At 41.5% G+C, this 17,012-nt stretch overlaps 1 protein-coding gene across 3 annotated transcripts in view; it reads right to left on the bottom strand.

The window, feature by feature from the left end:
* The window catches only part of GARNL3 (GTPase activating Rap/RanGAP domain like 3), a 46,179-nt gene that overhangs the window by 7,449 nt on the left and 21,718 nt on the right, over window positions 1-17,012 (bottom strand). For all 3 annotated transcript variants that reach the window (XM_068155674.1, XM_068155673.1, XM_068155675.1), the window contains 16 exons: window positions 15,769-15,814; window positions 14,190-14,296; window positions 13,239-13,360; window positions 12,290-12,394; window positions 9,776-9,850; window positions 8,712-8,823; window positions 7,923-8,021; window positions 6,887-7,003; window positions 5,991-6,163; window positions 5,123-5,281; window positions 4,592-4,658; window positions 3,812-3,919; window positions 3,273-3,391; window positions 2,702-2,837; window positions 1,249-1,458; window positions 110-221 (listed from right to left, as the gene is read on the bottom strand). In XM_068155674.1, coding sequence (XP_068011775.1) covers window positions 110-221; window positions 1,249-1,458; window positions 2,702-2,837; window positions 3,273-3,391; window positions 3,812-3,919; window positions 4,592-4,658; window positions 5,123-5,281; window positions 5,991-6,163; window positions 6,887-7,003; window positions 7,923-8,021; window positions 8,712-8,823; window positions 9,776-9,850; window positions 12,290-12,394; window positions 13,239-13,360; window positions 14,190-14,296; window positions 15,769-15,814 — 1,867 coding nt within the window. The remainder of the gene's footprint in view (window positions 1-109; window positions 222-1,248; window positions 1,459-2,701; window positions 2,838-3,272; window positions 3,392-3,811; window positions 3,920-4,591; window positions 4,659-5,122; window positions 5,282-5,990; window positions 6,164-6,886; window positions 7,004-7,922; window positions 8,022-8,711; window positions 8,824-9,775; window positions 9,851-12,289; window positions 12,395-13,238; window positions 13,361-14,189; window positions 14,297-15,768; window positions 15,815-17,012) is intronic.

Genomic DNA, 17,012 nt, shown 5'->3' with positions numbered 1-17,012 from the left:
GGTACACAAAGGTCTCAGTCAGCCTCACCCCAACTGAGCTAGGCAGGAATGACCAACTCTGAAAACATTTACAGTCTTGCAGTTCCTTTTTTAACACATGTGTATTTACCTGTCACTACTGGTTGATCTTACTGCTCCCTGCTTGGGGTCTGACTGTCTTCGAGGAGCCTTTTTTTGCTTCTGTGCGCTTTCTGTCTTGGGTACAGGCTCATCCAAGAGGCCTCAATAAAGGAAGGAAAAAAGACCTTATACTCTCAACAGAAAACAAAGCACTCATGAAAACATCAAAGTAGCTTCCACTGCTTTTCACTATTGACTAACTAGTTTCTACCTGGCTGAGAACATGGTCACTTTGTATGTGATCAGCCCCTGGCTAGGCTCTCTGCAAATGCTTTCTCACAGCTCCATTTGTTCGGTTTCACTCCTTAATAATGAATGCTGGCTGCATGTCACACATTTGATGGTCCAAAGCTCAGAAATTCTATACTTGGCTATGGATGTGGGCAGTGACTGGCTGGAAAGTAGCCCTGAGGAGAGAGACTTGAGGGTGCTGGTGGACAAGAAGCTCAACATGAGCTCTCAATGTGCACTTGCAGCCCGCAAAGCCAATCAGATCCTGGGCTGCATCAGGAGAAGTGTGGCTAGCAGGTCGAGGGAGGTGATCCTCCCCCTCTACTCAGCCCTGGTGAGACCCCACCTGCAGTACTGCCTCCAGTTCTGGAGCCCCTATTACAAGAGGGATGTGGAGGTGCTGGAATGTGTCCAGAGAAGGGCTACAAGGATGATCAGGGGGCTGGAGCACCTCTCCTATGAGGACAGACTGAAGGAGTTGGGGCTGTTCAGTCTGCAGAAGAGAAGGCTCCGAGGTGACCTAATTGTGGCCTTCCAGTATCTGAAGGGGGCCTACAGGAAGGCTGGGGAAGGACTTCTCAGGATCTCAGGTAGTGATAGGACTAGGGGGAATGGAATGAAGCTGGAGGTGGGCAGATTCAGGCTAGATGTGAGGAGGAGGTTCTTCACCATGAGAGTGGTGAAACCCTGGAATGGGTTGTCCAGGGAGGTGGTCGAGGCCCCGTCCCTGGGGGTGTTTAAGCCCAGGCTGGATGAGGCTCTGGCCAGCCTGATCTAGTGTAGGGTGTCCCTGCCCATGGCAGGGGGGTTGGAACTAGCTGATCCTTGTGGTCCCTTCCAACCCTGAATGAAACTGTGAAATTATGATGTGTACACTGAAGAACAAGGAGAGTTTACCCAGCAATTCTTTACGAGTTCTGCTTGCAATTTCTTTAATTTCCATTCGAGACAAGGAGAGTGAGTGAGTGACTGGCAGAGGGGCAACGCCAGTGGGTGTCGTAGTAGTGATGACCTTGGGCGCCAAAGGTGACTTCAGAGGTCGCTCAATGCTTCGCCCAACCAGATTACTGAGAGGAATTTTGTACAGGTTTTTGCATGGAATTTCACCTGGAAGACAGAAGGAAAAAAACATGTCACATTTTAACAACAGGATTGGTTCTTAAAACTTCCAAATGAAAAGTCACACAGAAAAGTTCAGAGCGGCTGTGGAGCCTCCTTCTCTGGAGACATTCAAAACCTGCCTGGAGCTGTTCCTGTGTGACCTCCACTAGGTGATCCTGGTCCTGGTAGGGGGGGTTAGATTGGATGATCTCTAGAGGTCACTTCCAACCCCTGACATTCTGTGATTCTGTGAAAAGTTATACTCACCATGCTGGGTGCTTTTTGACTCAAATAACAAAGATATCTCTTGCCCCAGAGATCTTTCAGTATAAAAAGGTTAAGATGAGCAAGAAATACAACCACAGTGTGCAGATTTGCAATCTGACTTTGAGAGTGTCATGGTTTAGCCCCAGCTGGTAACTAAAAACCACACAACCACTTGCCATACAAACCCAAAACAGAGAGGAAAAGGCTGACTCTTAGTGATGTGATGAATCAGCAGTGGAAAAGGGAAGTAAATTTACATGCCCTGAGACTGGTATTCTGACTAGTACACCATGACTCTCCACACTGTGCAACACTCCCCATGTATTTCACTATGTTGGATGTTCATTTGAGCCTGGATTTGGATTATATAAAATAGAACATGTTTTCCTAATTCCTAGGGAAAAAACCCAACAACTTGCCACCAAATAGCACTGCCTTTTAAAAACTGAAATTATGATTCCATTCTCCTTTCCCCTTCTGCCAGCAGTGCAGCAGCAGATTTAAATGAGGAAGATATACATACATCTTGGATTATCTAGTTAATGTTCCCTTGTTTCTCTGTTATTGTTCCCCCACTGACTGCTTGTTCACAGACCACATTATGCTAAATTGACTGTGCAAACTCTTTTGAGGCCAGAATTTCTACTTACATTTGGTTTGCAAAAGAGCTTTAACCAACCAGTGGTAGTTTAGAGATATTTTATACCTATTTTTCCATTAGTCTTGGCCATATTGCCAAAGACTCATCAAGCTACTGAAGCTTAATTCCTCCAGAACAGTGCTGTCATGGGTTTAGAAGAGATACCAAGGGGCAGAAGCTCAGCCAAGTGCTTCACATCTGTGGATAATCAGAATATCTCTATCTTACTTGAAATCTTCTGCCTGATCAATTTTATCTCACTAAAGATCAGCTGCACTGAGATGTGATAGTTGTTGGAATGATCAGAGATTGTTAATTCAAGCTGCCTGGAAACCACATTACCTTCCAGAGAAGAAAGAGGAGATTCTGGCATTTCATGAGCTGCCGGTGTTTGAGGAGGACTCCTTGAACTCATTTCCTTAGAGCTGCCCTCAGATGATCCACTTACAGCAGCAGCAGCTTTAAAATAAATATCTGACTGAAATGACAAATTGTTCATCATTAGTACACCCAGGCTTGCTGAACCATCTTCTGAGTAATAGCTCAAATGTTTGCCCACTCTGCTCTGTTGCCACTATTGCTGTATTGCTGCTCAGGCAACTAGAGTTGGTTGTGGAAAAGTTATACCACTGTGAGTGGAGGGAACATCTGTGATGTTGAGGATAGTATTTGCCCCATGAACAGTCAAATATCTCAGATCTGCATTACTTTGAGCAATAAAGAACAGTGAGATCAATTCTGATTCTCTTTGTACTTGATATATATTAAAAGCACATAGATAAACGCTTACCACGGATCAAGCGGCATGTGTTTCAGGGTTGGTTTGTTTGGTTGTTAGCTGTGGCAACTTTTTACATGAATTGGATCCCAACATGTCACAGAAACATTCAAACCTGATTTTCATGTGTCTTACCCTTGATGCTACAAGTTGAAGCTCAGGCACAACTGCTGTGTGGACCAGGTTTCCATTCACCACTAACCGGATCTCAATGGAATCCGTAGTGAAGGCAAGGATGTAAGGGAAAGCACAGACTGCAATGAAACAAAAATCATTTGGCAGGGGAAAATGGTTACTGTAAATGTTTCCTGGGTATGTTCTTGAGTATCTGACCTCTTTTGGCATCTCTCTGTCCCATGAAAAGACTTGCCTAACGTATTGATGCACACTGAGCTACATCAAGCCTACAGAAAACTTCACTGTCATGCCTGGCAGAATGTAGACTGAATGGAAAAGGAAGAACAATAAAAAAAAGAGTAAGAGAAAAAAGTTCAGCAAAGGAAGAGCTTGGCACTAATTGTAAATTATCATATGCAGAAACTTTGTTAAAGTGGCAGCATGAATGTGACATGCTTACCTCTAGCAGACAGTGTAATCCCACTAAGAGGCAAATGCAAGCCTAAATGGTACAGAAAGAACACAGCCATCTACTATAAAAAGAGAGGTTTCCTTACCAACAGCATAAGGAACTTGATTCCAGCTGAACTGGAAGTCATAAGCTGATGGCTGGATCAGTGGAGAGCCTCCATTGAAAGGATAAACCTTTCTGTATTGGCAAACATCTGTAACAAAAGAGAAAAGCACCCATCCCCTTATACTGCCTGTGACAAACACCAGCTTCATGGGCAGGCTTTGCACAAGTGAGGCCATTATGCACATAATCCAACATTTATGCAGGAGTCTCTTCATATCTAAACATGTAAGAGAAATGTGCTTGCTCTGCAAACAGCATTTGAGAGATGAAAAGACCTACATTTTACTAAGTTCTCATATTTCACGAAGTAAGTACTACTTAGTTTCAAGAGTTATCAGTCCCTTATCTTGTCTATGGACAGAGAGCAGTCGGCAAGATAAATCCTGAAAGCAGTGTCTGCAGAACTGTACCCCAATGCCCTTCAAGCATCCATAGGTTAGCAGAGTTTATGTTCAAGACTGTTAAACATATAGGATATTACAGACACCAGGATTTTCCTAATCATATAACCTGTGAACCTACTTCTTAGCTGATGTAAATCCAATGATTTTGAAATGAAGCTTTCTAGGAGTCAGACATGAGTGCTGGCTTACACAGCTCCCTACTGGCAATGCAGATACATTCTAAAGAATGGGTATTTAAAAACATTCCATGAAACACTGACATTTACTTCACAATACAGATCCAGACTCCAATGCAAAAAAAGAATTCTGTATGCAAATTAAGGTATTCCCCTTCTCAGCCTTCCCTAAATACTTACAGTTGTAACACAACAGAAGACCAGCTTCACCATCTTCATAGACATCAATAGCTGCAACAAAGTTAACCTGCAATGATAATGGGAAAGGGCAATGAACAGTCAGAGGATACTGAGGTTATTATAACCAGGTTTTGACTAATAAGCCATACAGTCAGTCAGGGAAGTGCACAACAACAGATTTACAAGTGGGGGAAAAAAAGGGCAAAAAACTCCACCAAACTATTGACTAAGAAGGGAGGAAAATGAATTTATGCTGATAGCAATATTCCAGAGCCTGAAAAACAGGCTCTCTCCTAACATGTCATACTTTATACTGCCTCTCCTGGGAGTGATTATTAGCACACATCCCAAAAGAAACAAATACCTCAGCATGTCCTAAAGCAGTGCTTATAAAAGTGAAGAGTAAGAGACACGAGGATCTCTTTAAGTTACACTCCCATGAGGTCAGCACAGGATGGACAGAGAAATTGTTCTATGAAATTATGGTCAGTGTGGTTCTGGAAGAAATTAGTTTGAATGACGAAAACTTACCCTGTTTGCTTCAACATGATGCAACCTGTAGGACTCCCCAGTACTCTCATTAACTAGATCAAACTGGTGCCGATATGCTACACAGATCATGTTGTCACTGTCTCCAGTAGGTCCATCCACCAGTGTCATCACCACTGGAGGGTCAGAGAGGCATATTTCCTAGAATGTAAATAACAGAATTGTTCTCTTTTTCAGGCTCCTGTGGATGCTTGCACGTGCTCCATGAATTCAAAGAGACATCCTCTAAGCACAGAAACATAAATCATAGAATAGCCTGGGATGGAAGGGATCTCTGAAAGTCCTCTAATCCAACCCCCTCTGCAGTCAGCAGGGGGGGTCAACTACATCAGGCTGCCCAAAGCCCTGGCAAGCTTCACTTTAAATATCTCTGGGAATGGGGCCCCAACCACCTCCCTGGGCAACCTGTTCCAGTGTTCCACCACCCCCATAGTAAAGAGCCTGCTCCTAACATCAAACTAAACCTGCTCTTTTCTAGTTTGAAGCCCTTGCCCCTTGTCCTATGTCCACAGGCCTTTGTAAACAATTTCTCTCCACCCTTCCTGTAGGCCCCTTTCAGGCACTGAAAGGTCACTATTAGGTCTCCCCGGAGCCTCCTCTTCTCCAGGCTGAACAACCCCAGCTCCCTCAGCCGGTCCTAGTAGGAGAGGTGCTCCAGCCCTCCTCTGGATAAAGAACAAGCAGAACCTGGAAGGTTTCTTTGGCATAAATATGATGGAACTCCAGCACATGGCTTCTCACTTATTTCCCTGGCAGTTCAAGACAAAAATGCATGTTCTTTGTTTTCCCCTCAACCCCACCAGCTGTACACTGTCCAGTTGAAGGTGATGAGTGATTAGATTGCTCGTACCCGGATGTACTGGAACTCCTCCACTGGAGATTCAGATGAGGACAGCAGAGAGCTGCTGGCTGAACTGGTGCATGGGTTGTATTTCTTTGTGACAAGAAGTAGCTTGTTCCGAATGGCCACAACAATCCTCAGTTCACTGCCATGGTGAGTATTAATGGCATACAGATGGCAGCCTGAGGAAATAATGCCTTAGATGGTAAGTGCTCAGGGTAGGGCCTGCTTTTTTTGTTCTGTATTTACAGGATGATGAGCACAACAGAGTTTCGGTGCATGACTTAGCAATACAGAATTACAAACCTCCCAAGAGGATAACATCAGCTTCTGGGAAAAGACAAAAGGCTGTGACTCTCCTGAAAGCTACTTTGGCCCTTACTCCTTGTGCAACTAAAGGCTAACTACGTGGATTTTTGCTGTTCTGCAGGTTCCAGCTTCCCAAAGCACCATGCTTCTCAAGACCAGGAAATATCTGTATGTCCCAAGAAAACTGTCAGCACCCAAACTAATTTAAACACTGCTATTTGACAGAGAATTGCCAGTGTTCCTCCACTTAAAAATACTTTTATTTCACTCTAACATCCCTGCATAATTCTTTTCATACCCCTCAACCCTGGAAGCAACATGTGTTTTCCTCTGGAGCTCTTCAGCAGCAGCAATTGCCAAGCAACATGGTATTTTTATGAAGTTCTAAAACATCTTGAAAATGTCTTGCTGGACTATACCAGGCTTAGTTTCACACATAAGCTTAACAAAGTTTGAATTGACTATCCAGAGAAAAAACTAAAGGCAAACAAACTAAAGGCAAACACTTACAACTGCCTCAAGAGAGCCAATAAGCCCCTGGCTTTGACAGGCATCATACAAGAGTGGATGTTTCTAATACAGGATAATAAAATCACCTTTTGTTCTCTCCAGTTTATTTTCTCTGCAGTCATATTTGCTTCTTATAATTTGCTTTGTTTCTATATCTTTTTGGACAACACTGAGCCTGAAGACAAGGACACGAGAGTCTTTCCCTAAAGGAGGAAAAGAGACAGTTAAACAAGTTTAAAAAAAAGATGGCAGTAGTTTGAAAGTAGAAAGTTCCAAGGACCCAACAAACAGAGCAAAGATAAACAAAGCACACTGCTCCTCTGGGGATGAGCCACAACGTCACACAGGAGCACTTCTCAACTCTCCAGGGGTTACAAGTCTAGCTAGCAACCCCTCCAGTTCAGTAGCTGAGTTTCTCATCAGGTGGTGCTGCAGCAAATATGAACCTCCCACCTCAACCTTTTAGAACACAGCAGCAGTTCTCTACGTGCTCCCTTACTCTAAATGAAGCAGCTCATATACTTGCCACTGACAGACACCAGTGCCTCACCACACCAAGAATAGAATAGACTAGACTAGACTAGACTAGACTAGAATAGAATTAACCAGGTTGGAAAAGACCCTTGAGATCACTGAGTCCAACCTATCATCCAACACCATCTAATCAACTAAACCATGGCACCAAGCACCCCATTCAGTCTCTTCCTAAACACCTCCAGTGAAGGTGACTCCACCACCTCCCTAGGCAGCACATTCCAATGGCAAGTCACTCTTGCTGGGAAGAACTTCTTCCTAACATCCAGCCTAAACCTCCCCTGCTGCAGCTTGAGACTCTGTCCTCTTGTTCTGGTGCTGGCCACCCAGGAGAACAGACCAACCCCCTCCTGGCTACAACCTCCCTTCAGGTAGTTGTAGACAGCAACAAGGTCTTTCTGAGCCTCCTCTTCTCCAGGCTTAGCAACCCCAGTTACCTCAGCCTCTCCTCACAGGGTTTGTGCTCCAAACTCCTCCCCAGCCTTGTTGCCCTTCTTTGGACACATTCCAGCAACTCAACATCTTTCCTAAACTGAGGGGCCCATGAGCCACATTCTGTGAGGATCAAAGAACAGAGACCCCTCCTACCTCTGTCTGTTCGGGCAATCAATAGATTCAGAGTTTCCAACACATGCATCTGCTTTATTTGGAGAGTTTTATCAAATACTTGCACTGCTGGTTGACCATCTGAAAAACAAACCCAAACCACATGGATTTATTCAAAATCCTGCTAAAATTTACCAGTCACTGGTTTTGACCTATTTTCTTCTTGTAAGAAAAGCTGCTTTTCTTTTTCCTTTCTTTTCTTTTGAAAATGAAAAAGCCCTGCACAAAGATGCTACCCATTCCACAGCATCACAGCTAACACTTCCTCATGGGAGAGTTTTATCATTGCCATGGATCAGATTATGCAACTGAAGCCTACAAGGGACCTTGCTTTGGAGAGTTTGAGCGTTACAACTGAGAGCTAACTTCATTCCCTCGGTCCTGCCGGCCTTATGTGGCACACAGGAGACAAAGGGTCAAGCTAACAATATCATTGCTATGGAAGAAGCATACTTTCACTGTCAACATGAGCCTTTGGCTTCATGCTTAGAAATCCAGACAAAACCATTTAAACTTTGAGTCTCTTCAGATGGTCATGAAAACACCATCTGAAATGACAGATCATTCAGAACTGTGCACTGACATTGGCTGCCCTTCATGGCTCTATTCTGGTGCAGAGAGAATTCTTGCAACTAGGTTACACCAATGTAAAACAAAATTCACTTGGGCTGGTGACTGTCCCTGTAGGTGAAGATCTACCCACACCTGAACAGAGCTTATGAACATCAGATACATAACAATTGACACAAAAACACTGGATCATTTACTAACCATCTATTAACAAGATGCCAACATCTGTAGAAACCAGCAAGGACTGGCCCCAGGAATCTGCACAGACAACCTCATGAGGAAAATTACTGCAGAAAGATTGAGATTCCCAAGGCTATGAAGCAACATAAGGAATACATATTAAGTACACTAAGAAATACAGATCATACAGACACAGAATGTGATGGATAATGGCAAGTAATAACATGTAAATGCTTTTGGCAGGATACATTTCCAAACAATACCTCTTTAAACTTTGAAATCTCAAAGTTTAGTTCATTTCTTTATTTTTCCATTGTTGTTTTTTTTTTGCAACAGGCACACCCTCCCTATTAATTGAGTATGGTGATTAGGAAGTGTGAGATACATTTATGAAGCAACATGCAGCTGGTACTCAGTGGAAATACTCAATGTGTATTTTACATAGAAAAATCCTGTAGACTTCCAGCCATGCACATGAAATTTGCTTGTATTTTATGGCTCAGTTTGTGATGGCCAGTCACTTATTCACGACACAATTCAATCTGCCTTTTGACAAATCATTCTTTCATCATGTGTTCTCTGTACTAACCTCCCAGAGTCTGGCCTTCCTCCCCCAATTTAAATATTAGCTGAAGTCTCTGAAATTCTAGAAGCATTTCTGAAGCTTCTGTATATAAAATGCATGCAGCAGAAGGTGGTTTGCATCTTTCACTCCCTAATGCCCTTAAACAAAAGCTGGCACTACAGGAGATGAAAACACCAGTAAATGTTGCTTTAAATCTGATGCAGAAATTAAATTAAAAGATGACTGCATATAGGAAATAGCATTTTCATCCAATATTCTCAGATATAAAACCACCCACACTTGCTTTCACTGGAGAACTGCTTCTGCCTCCAGGTTCCCCCTTTATTAATTTGATACTGGCTGCAGAATCACTTTGACCCTACACATTTCCTCTTCGCTGCTACAGCATTTAATTACAAAAGTAAACAAACAGTATGCAGAACTGATAATGCCATGCCATGCCATACTCAACAGTGCTTCATTCTTTCATAACTCTCCTCAGACAGATGGGGTCACTCACCTCCTTTTTACAATAGCTCGTGGTTGCCAAGTTAGCTGTGGCATCCCCTTTCACAGTGGTTTTCAGTTTCAATGCCTAATACAAACAGATGTTTTATTTAAAATGAGTTGCTGTCAGCAATACCCAAGCTCAAGACTATAAAGAAAGGACAATTTAGGACTACCAAGTGGCTCTAGTTTGGAATTCCTATCACTTTTAAAGTAATTAAGAAAGACATGGAATTCTGTCTATCCTGAACAAAGCCTCAGTGAATCACTGGAGGGCTGTTAGAGATATCTCAGCCAAAATATATGCTGGCTGGGGTCTTTTTTCCCCTTTGTTTTTCAAATGGAAGCTCAAAATCACAAAACCAGTATCAAACATAGTAACAGAGAAACACCTCCACCTCAAATCATACAAGCTAGTTGCCTAGACCATTCATTCTACAAGCTAGCTAGAGAGGATCCCTCTGTCAGTTACACAAGCTGGCCTTTCCCTTGCAAAAATTAGTAACACATAAGTCAAACAATATATATACATTGCCAGGGGTGCCAAGCATACACAGCCACAAGACCACAAATTCTTCAACCAGAAGTGAGCTGATTCTGTAAGGGTAAAGAACTCCAGAGAGATGCTTTATAAACACAGTCTCTGTAAGACACACAGTAACTCTGTTTAAGGTATCCCATATACCTTCACTGCTAACCTTTACAGCACCATTCCCATAAAGTGATGACAAGCAGAATTGTCACAGCATTAAACCCAAAGTTTAGAAATTACCTAAACCAGTTTTACTGCCCTGAAGTCTTCCTGCCATCATGCATGGTCTGTGAACTGGCAGTCATCAGCTGCATGCACCATTTGCACATTTGCATTAAGCACGGCTGTCAGCTTAGAGATGCACAAAACGCTTCACTACATTAACATTTTCTTTTTCATCCCATCCGTCAGTAGAGATCACCTTGACAATGAATAAATGGTTTAAATGTAGTGCTGAGCCAGTCATCAGTGAGTTTTGTTTACCACCTGAAAACTCAACTGACTACAACTGAGAGAGAGACACACTCATAGAGGCTGGCAAGAACAAGTAAGAGCTGCTCAGAATGCATCTCAGAAAGTGTTCATACCCAGAGTTTGCAACTTAGAAGAAAGGTTGGCTTTTTTTTAGGGAAAGGAAAGACTTAAATGTGAAAAGAATACTCAGGGAAAAAAACCAAAACCAAACCACAAACAGGTATCTATGAATTATTAACCCACAAATGAGGTTTCCCTTTGATGAAGCCCATGCTGGGATGGAAGAAATAGGTCTTGATGAGATTTATTACTCAAGTATCTTACCACTGTTTAACTTGGGAGAGGTGGAGGGGGTCAAGAGTATAGGTTTCTATACTTTCAACAACCATGTTTTTCTTTAACTTCTGTAATTAGTGAACTTGGTTACTCCTGTCTGAAGACCACAAACATTCACTCTTTTTTTAAGCACCTGCCTAGGGTGACTATGGTGACTAGCTATTTCAAGGCATTTGGGGAATGGAAGGGTGAAGCACAGGGGAGTAGAATTTTCAGCTCTGCCATAGCAGTCCTGAGATTCTTTTGCACCAGCTCTCATCCACTGGGCTCCATTCTCTACTTTTAACTGAATCTGGAATGTCTCAGACTCTTCCACTCTTTATCTTACTCAGATAAAAAGTGGGAGGGAAGGGAGGAAGCTTGGGTTTGGGTGGTGGTGTGGGTTTTTTCTTTGTTTAATTCTTTTTTTCTGTTTTGGTTTCCTGCTCTGTTAAGTTTAATATTTTTTTCTGTTTTGGTTTCCTGCTAAGTTAAATCAGCTCAGAAAAAAAAAAAGATAAGCAGCAGAACCATGTCACCAGTCCAGGATCAAGAAGAGACAAGCAGGAAGGGACTGATGTGAGTAAGATGCTTTTTTTTTTGCTGCTGCTGCTGCAATGAACTGTTAGATTCAACCAAAGCATTTAAATCACCAGGATGTTTAATCCTCACTGAATCAAAATGTCAGCAAGCCCACAGAAGACTGGAGTCAGAATTTGGTATATTCAGAGATGTGTGGCAAACTCTCCTTTAGCAGAAAGACTGTGGAAACTTCTTCCTGGCTAAAGCATGGTAAATAACTTCTGAGAAGTACAATCTTAATAAAACACAGAGGAAATCAGTGAAAGATTAGGTTGCTCCAAAGCACAGCAAGAGACAGAGCACTCTTCTGCTTGGAGGCAGAAAGCATCTGCTGCACAAAGTAAGGAAAGATCTTTTAGGTTTGATCCTAATGTGATTCTGCCTTTAGCTTAAGTGTTTTCTAAAGATCTGTCGTTGTGCTGCGTGCCTCAGGTGTCAGAGAATATTGCTATTCGTATTTTACCTTAACGTGGCTTAAACTAATGCAATGCTACAAAACCACTTCTGAGCACAGACAACTGTGGTCATCCTGACACAACTCTGCAAGCTCACCAAATTCTAACCACAGAGGTGACACAGCCTTTTGTACAGAGAGGTGCACACCTCCTCCTACATGGATCCTACCTGACCAAGCCGCACAAACTCTGCCTGCCGAGCTTCTTCCTTTTTCCGTGTTGACTTTGGGGACTCTGGTAACACGTCACTGAAGGACCTTCTATTGAGCATGTTCTAAAACAGAAAACATTTTAAACTGAACCAGAAGTTCTGAGAATCTTTTAATCTGAGATAAGTTGGTGTTATATTATTTGAATTTTCTGGGGTTTTTTTTGGATCTTCTCCTGTAGTGATGAACCTAACCACACAGCTTCTCAGAGAAGAGGACTTCCAACTCTTCCAATCCTCAAGTGCTTTACTTTACAACTTGTCAAGAGTTTATCACTGTCATGTTCTAAAACAATTATAAAAGGACCACAAACGTGAATATATGGACAAACCCCCCACGTTTAAGCAGATCTATTAAGCTATGAGAAATGAACAAGGGGAAAAAATAGCACCCTGAGAATTTCAGAAGTACTGAATTTCTTTTTAGTTAGTTAAGTCTTCTTCACCCAAAATGAAGTTATTTCATTGTTATCCAAGGGGGAAAATGATTCAAATTTACACAAAATGGAAGAGTGCAGGTTTTATGCTGATGAGGCTAATGCCTGTATTTGTGGAGCCTAAATTTACTGCTTCTGTGCTGCATGTAAGCTTACACAAAGTAGGACATAGAATCATAGAATCAATAAGGTTGGAAAAGACCTCAGAGATCATCAAGTCCAACCTATCACCCAACACCTCATGACTAACTCATGCTTCTCTTCACACCTAGTTTAAACAAATCCATGAAGGCCTGACAGGACTGGCAGTCAGTTTTCACAGAACTCTAGAACAAATTATCTGACAACTGCTATTTATCCCAGCTTATATAATTCTATGCTCATTAGGATTAGTCTTTTGAAGGAAGAAAACATCAACTCTACTAGAGAGAAAAGAAAGGCACACATGAGGGATGAAGGGACTTCTCACTTACATTTACTCTGTGGAGATCAGGCATCAGGTCTTGGTACAAAGAGCGGATCAGCATGTCCAGGGTGCGCTGACGTTTCTGAGCGAAAGTTGGGGTTTCCAAGGTGGCTTTTTCCCCATTTATTACTAAAATATTGTGGAAAAGAAGATACATTACCTACATGAGCTTTGACAGCTTCCACTGACTCCAGTTTGCCTTTTTTTTCCCCCCCTTAGCAATTAAGAGTTGTCTCCTCCTTGCATGGTTTTCAGTGAATAACAAATCCTTAAGGTTACAAGAAAGAAAACGGTAATAGGAGACTTCTACAAGGCATCCCAATAACCTCCTAAAGTAATGAAAAATTAAAGATAAACTGCTAATCAATTTAAGTACTAAACCAATTTAAATATGCAAAATGAGTTATTAGTCAAGTTGCTGTCAGGTAAGCACCTAATTGTAATCAACACAATCAGTTCTCAGAGATCTCTTTCTCGATGATTTAGAAGGGCAAGTAAGGGTCAAAGAAGATTGGAACGGAATCATTACAGACTTAACAAGCTCTTCAAGGTGCTGAAGGGCACCTATGCAGCATGCATTCTGAAAAGCTTTTGTTTTCAGAGCTGTTAACCTTACACCTTCTGTTACTAAATATTGAACAGCATTAGAAATTCTTCCACATCTCCAGGTCTTTTAAGGAAATGCATAGCTAACTGTGCTGCACGCTGAGCAAACACGAAAGTCAGTTTATGTTCTGCACCCTGAGAAGCATAACTGCATGGGAATTCAGGGCTTTGCTAATCTGACTGGAAGTCTGATAGAAGTGACATCCCACCTATGCTGCAGAGTTGGGGAAAAAAAAACATTCTATAGAAAACAGCAGCATACACAAGAAAATATGTTGATGTTTTAAGCCTTGTGAATTTCAGTTCATAAAAGCACTTAAAAGCGTTTCCAGCCAAAGAGAAACTGACTTACATTTCACTAAGACAAAATCCCTGAATTCCTGGTGATTTGTAAACACAGGTGGGGATGGAAGGGGAGGCCCAAACAGAGGAACACTTTCTTCTGAAAATATTTTCAGCCTATTGAAAGAAAAAATCTTTATATTGAACGTCACAGTCAAAGCCTATCAAAACAGAAGCAAGAACTGGGTAAGGTTCTCTGGGTATCTTAGCTAAGGACTCACAGGGGTCTAACAAAAGCATATTCACTTGGAATTAAATTATACAAGACAGCAGAACTCTGGTTCCCTTAAGCTAACACTAAGACACCAACAATTACAACAGAATATTGCAGTTCTACTCCTAGAACAACACTTTTAGTGGCACTGGCAAAATGGAGTCCTTTTCAAAGGAGCTGTACAGAGGCAGTTCTTCACCTACAAACTCCTTACAGCTTTCCACCTTACCTATGCATTCACCACACGCATGAAATGTTTGAGCCCTTCTGAATAACAATGGTTCACTACAGCTGAATCTGTCTCAGGAATAGCAAATTTATCTTCACTGAGAAAGAAATAGTCAGAATGACTTCCATGACAGCTGGACCTGATGAGTTCTTTTGATCCATGAGAGGGCTGGCACATCAAGAATAAATAGCAAGTACAAAACCTATGTGTACAACATACTCAGCAAGCCATAGCTTCTTCAAGTGTTCTTTAAGTTTCTTTCTACTAGCACTTTGTAAAGGAGAAATAACAGTGGCAAGTCTGTGTCCTATACTCAGAACTGCAGCACACACTTACAGTTATGCACTGTCTCTTTTTCTCTTTATTTGTTTCAAGCCCAAGGTGAATCTCATGGACTGAGACAATGACATCCTACTGCCACTCTGCTTTTTCAAGACTGACAGCTATTTCTGGCATCTCACCACTAACCTCAAGACAATAGTTTGTCTTGATTAATTATTTGGTTAAAATCCCTTTTTTCATTAAAGCCTAGGCATGAGGCTGCAGAAATGCCTGCTTTTCAGATTCTGGTAAGACCTGACAGACTCACACTTGGACAGCACACATCCCCAAGTGTGGGGGGCCTAAAGCTGAAGAACAGAGGAAGAACACATTATTTCCCAGCAAAATTCTGCTAGGTTTTATATACACGATCTCCAACAGCATAAGCACTCTATTAAGATCCCTGAAAATGAACCAGTTGCTTAGCTACAACCAAGTCCAGACCGGCAAGGATCCACGGCTTTCATTTCATCACATCTAATTAACTTCTATTACACATGTAGCTCACAATGTCATTGATCTTGTCAGGTCAGAATGTTCCAGGCAAACCTACCATCATTTTACTATATTTAATCTGAAAAGCAGTTTTGTTTTGCCCCCTTAGCTTATGCCTGCTCCAGAATGTCATCTTCTGACAGTAAGAAACATGAAACTTATTCATAGCCAGTTTACAACCACCTATATCCAGGTCCATATTGCTTTTCAGTTTCCTAAGCTCATTTGGCTTCCTGGCATACAGACAGATGGATACTATAAAATGTTTTCCTGTTATCTCTAAACCATCAGAAATTCCGTGTGAAGTTATTGGTGACAATCAGCACCTACCTGTAACTATCATTCTGCTTATTATATCTCACTAAGGCAAAAATATCTGTCACACAGTTAAGGAAGTTAATCCAGTACTAATGAAGCTCACGTGAATTTGAATACACTTTTTTTCCCCCCTGCAGCATATTGGAGATTTAATAAAGGTGAAGTATATTAAGCAATATAAAATACATAAAATATTCTGGCCTATACACATTTTAATCAAAGGTTTGTCCAAAAAAAAGTAAGTAAAAGTGTGGTGTACTAATTCCATCATAACAAATCCCCCTAACAGCAACGAGGGAAGAATTACTCCATGTTCACTAAAGTTGACACTGAAGAAGTGCATTGACTTGGTAAACTTCTCTTGCTAACAACAGTTAGGTTCCTCTGATATCTAAAGATGTATTTTTTCTTAAATAGTGGAATTCTTTTTGTTCTAGGAACCTCTTTCATTCAGAGTAAAAGAGGTTAATATAGAAAGCTTAAATCTAAACACTAAGATTAGCTATGGATGAATCTGGCAAGGAAGTCCTAACAATAGTTAGTCAGCCTGAGAACCAGATTTAGAGGTCAGTAGCTTGGAGATTAGTTTTTCAAAGACATGGCAACAGAGAGTGGACAGAAATAAAGAGTTTTCTTCTTTCCATCCATTTTCCTTCATTCCAATCCATCTAGCTTAAGAGATGCCAGACTGAAGTCTATGGATCACCAGTGTGACCCCACAACAATCCTAAGCATTTGGCAGCTGCTTTTTGGAATCATATTGTCTCAAAATGTTTTCAATCAGAAAGTTTGGAAAGCACAGGCTGGCAAAAATAGGGAGAATGTGGTTTACAGTCTGGAAGATTTGAATAACACTGATCTAAACCACATAAATACCTAAAATAAACAGCACCTAACCACCAAAAGGCTCCATCCAGTAGTTAATGCCAAGTTCATTCACATCACTAACAGAACCTTTGCTATGAATTCATGTTTTATGAAAATGGATGAAAGTTGTGAAGAGATCCAAAAGCCTTTGATAAAAATGGAACTCAACAAAAAAACAACAATCACATTCTTGCTTTTGAACTTATTTTCTAAGTGGTTCAACATAAGAATTGATTTATGAAGCAGACTTAGAGACTCCTCATCGAGCAGGCGAAGGTAAGAAGCGCGAGAATGCCAAGCGTCTCCCTAACGTAGTTTTCCCTTCTACAAGCAGCATGCAGGAAGGATTTAGGGTAGAATTAGAAGTATTACTGTACTTTAAAATAAAG

This window comes from Melanerpes formicivorus, unplaced genomic scaffold, assembly GCF_026170545.1.
Source record: "Melanerpes formicivorus ecotype bairdi unplaced genomic scaffold, bMelFor1.0.p_v2 SCAF_33, whole genome shotgun sequence".
NCBI classification, from domain to species: domain Eukaryota; kingdom Metazoa; phylum Chordata; class Aves; order Piciformes; family Picidae; genus Melanerpes; species Melanerpes formicivorus.
This window is presented reverse-complemented; position numbering and strand designations above follow the sequence as displayed.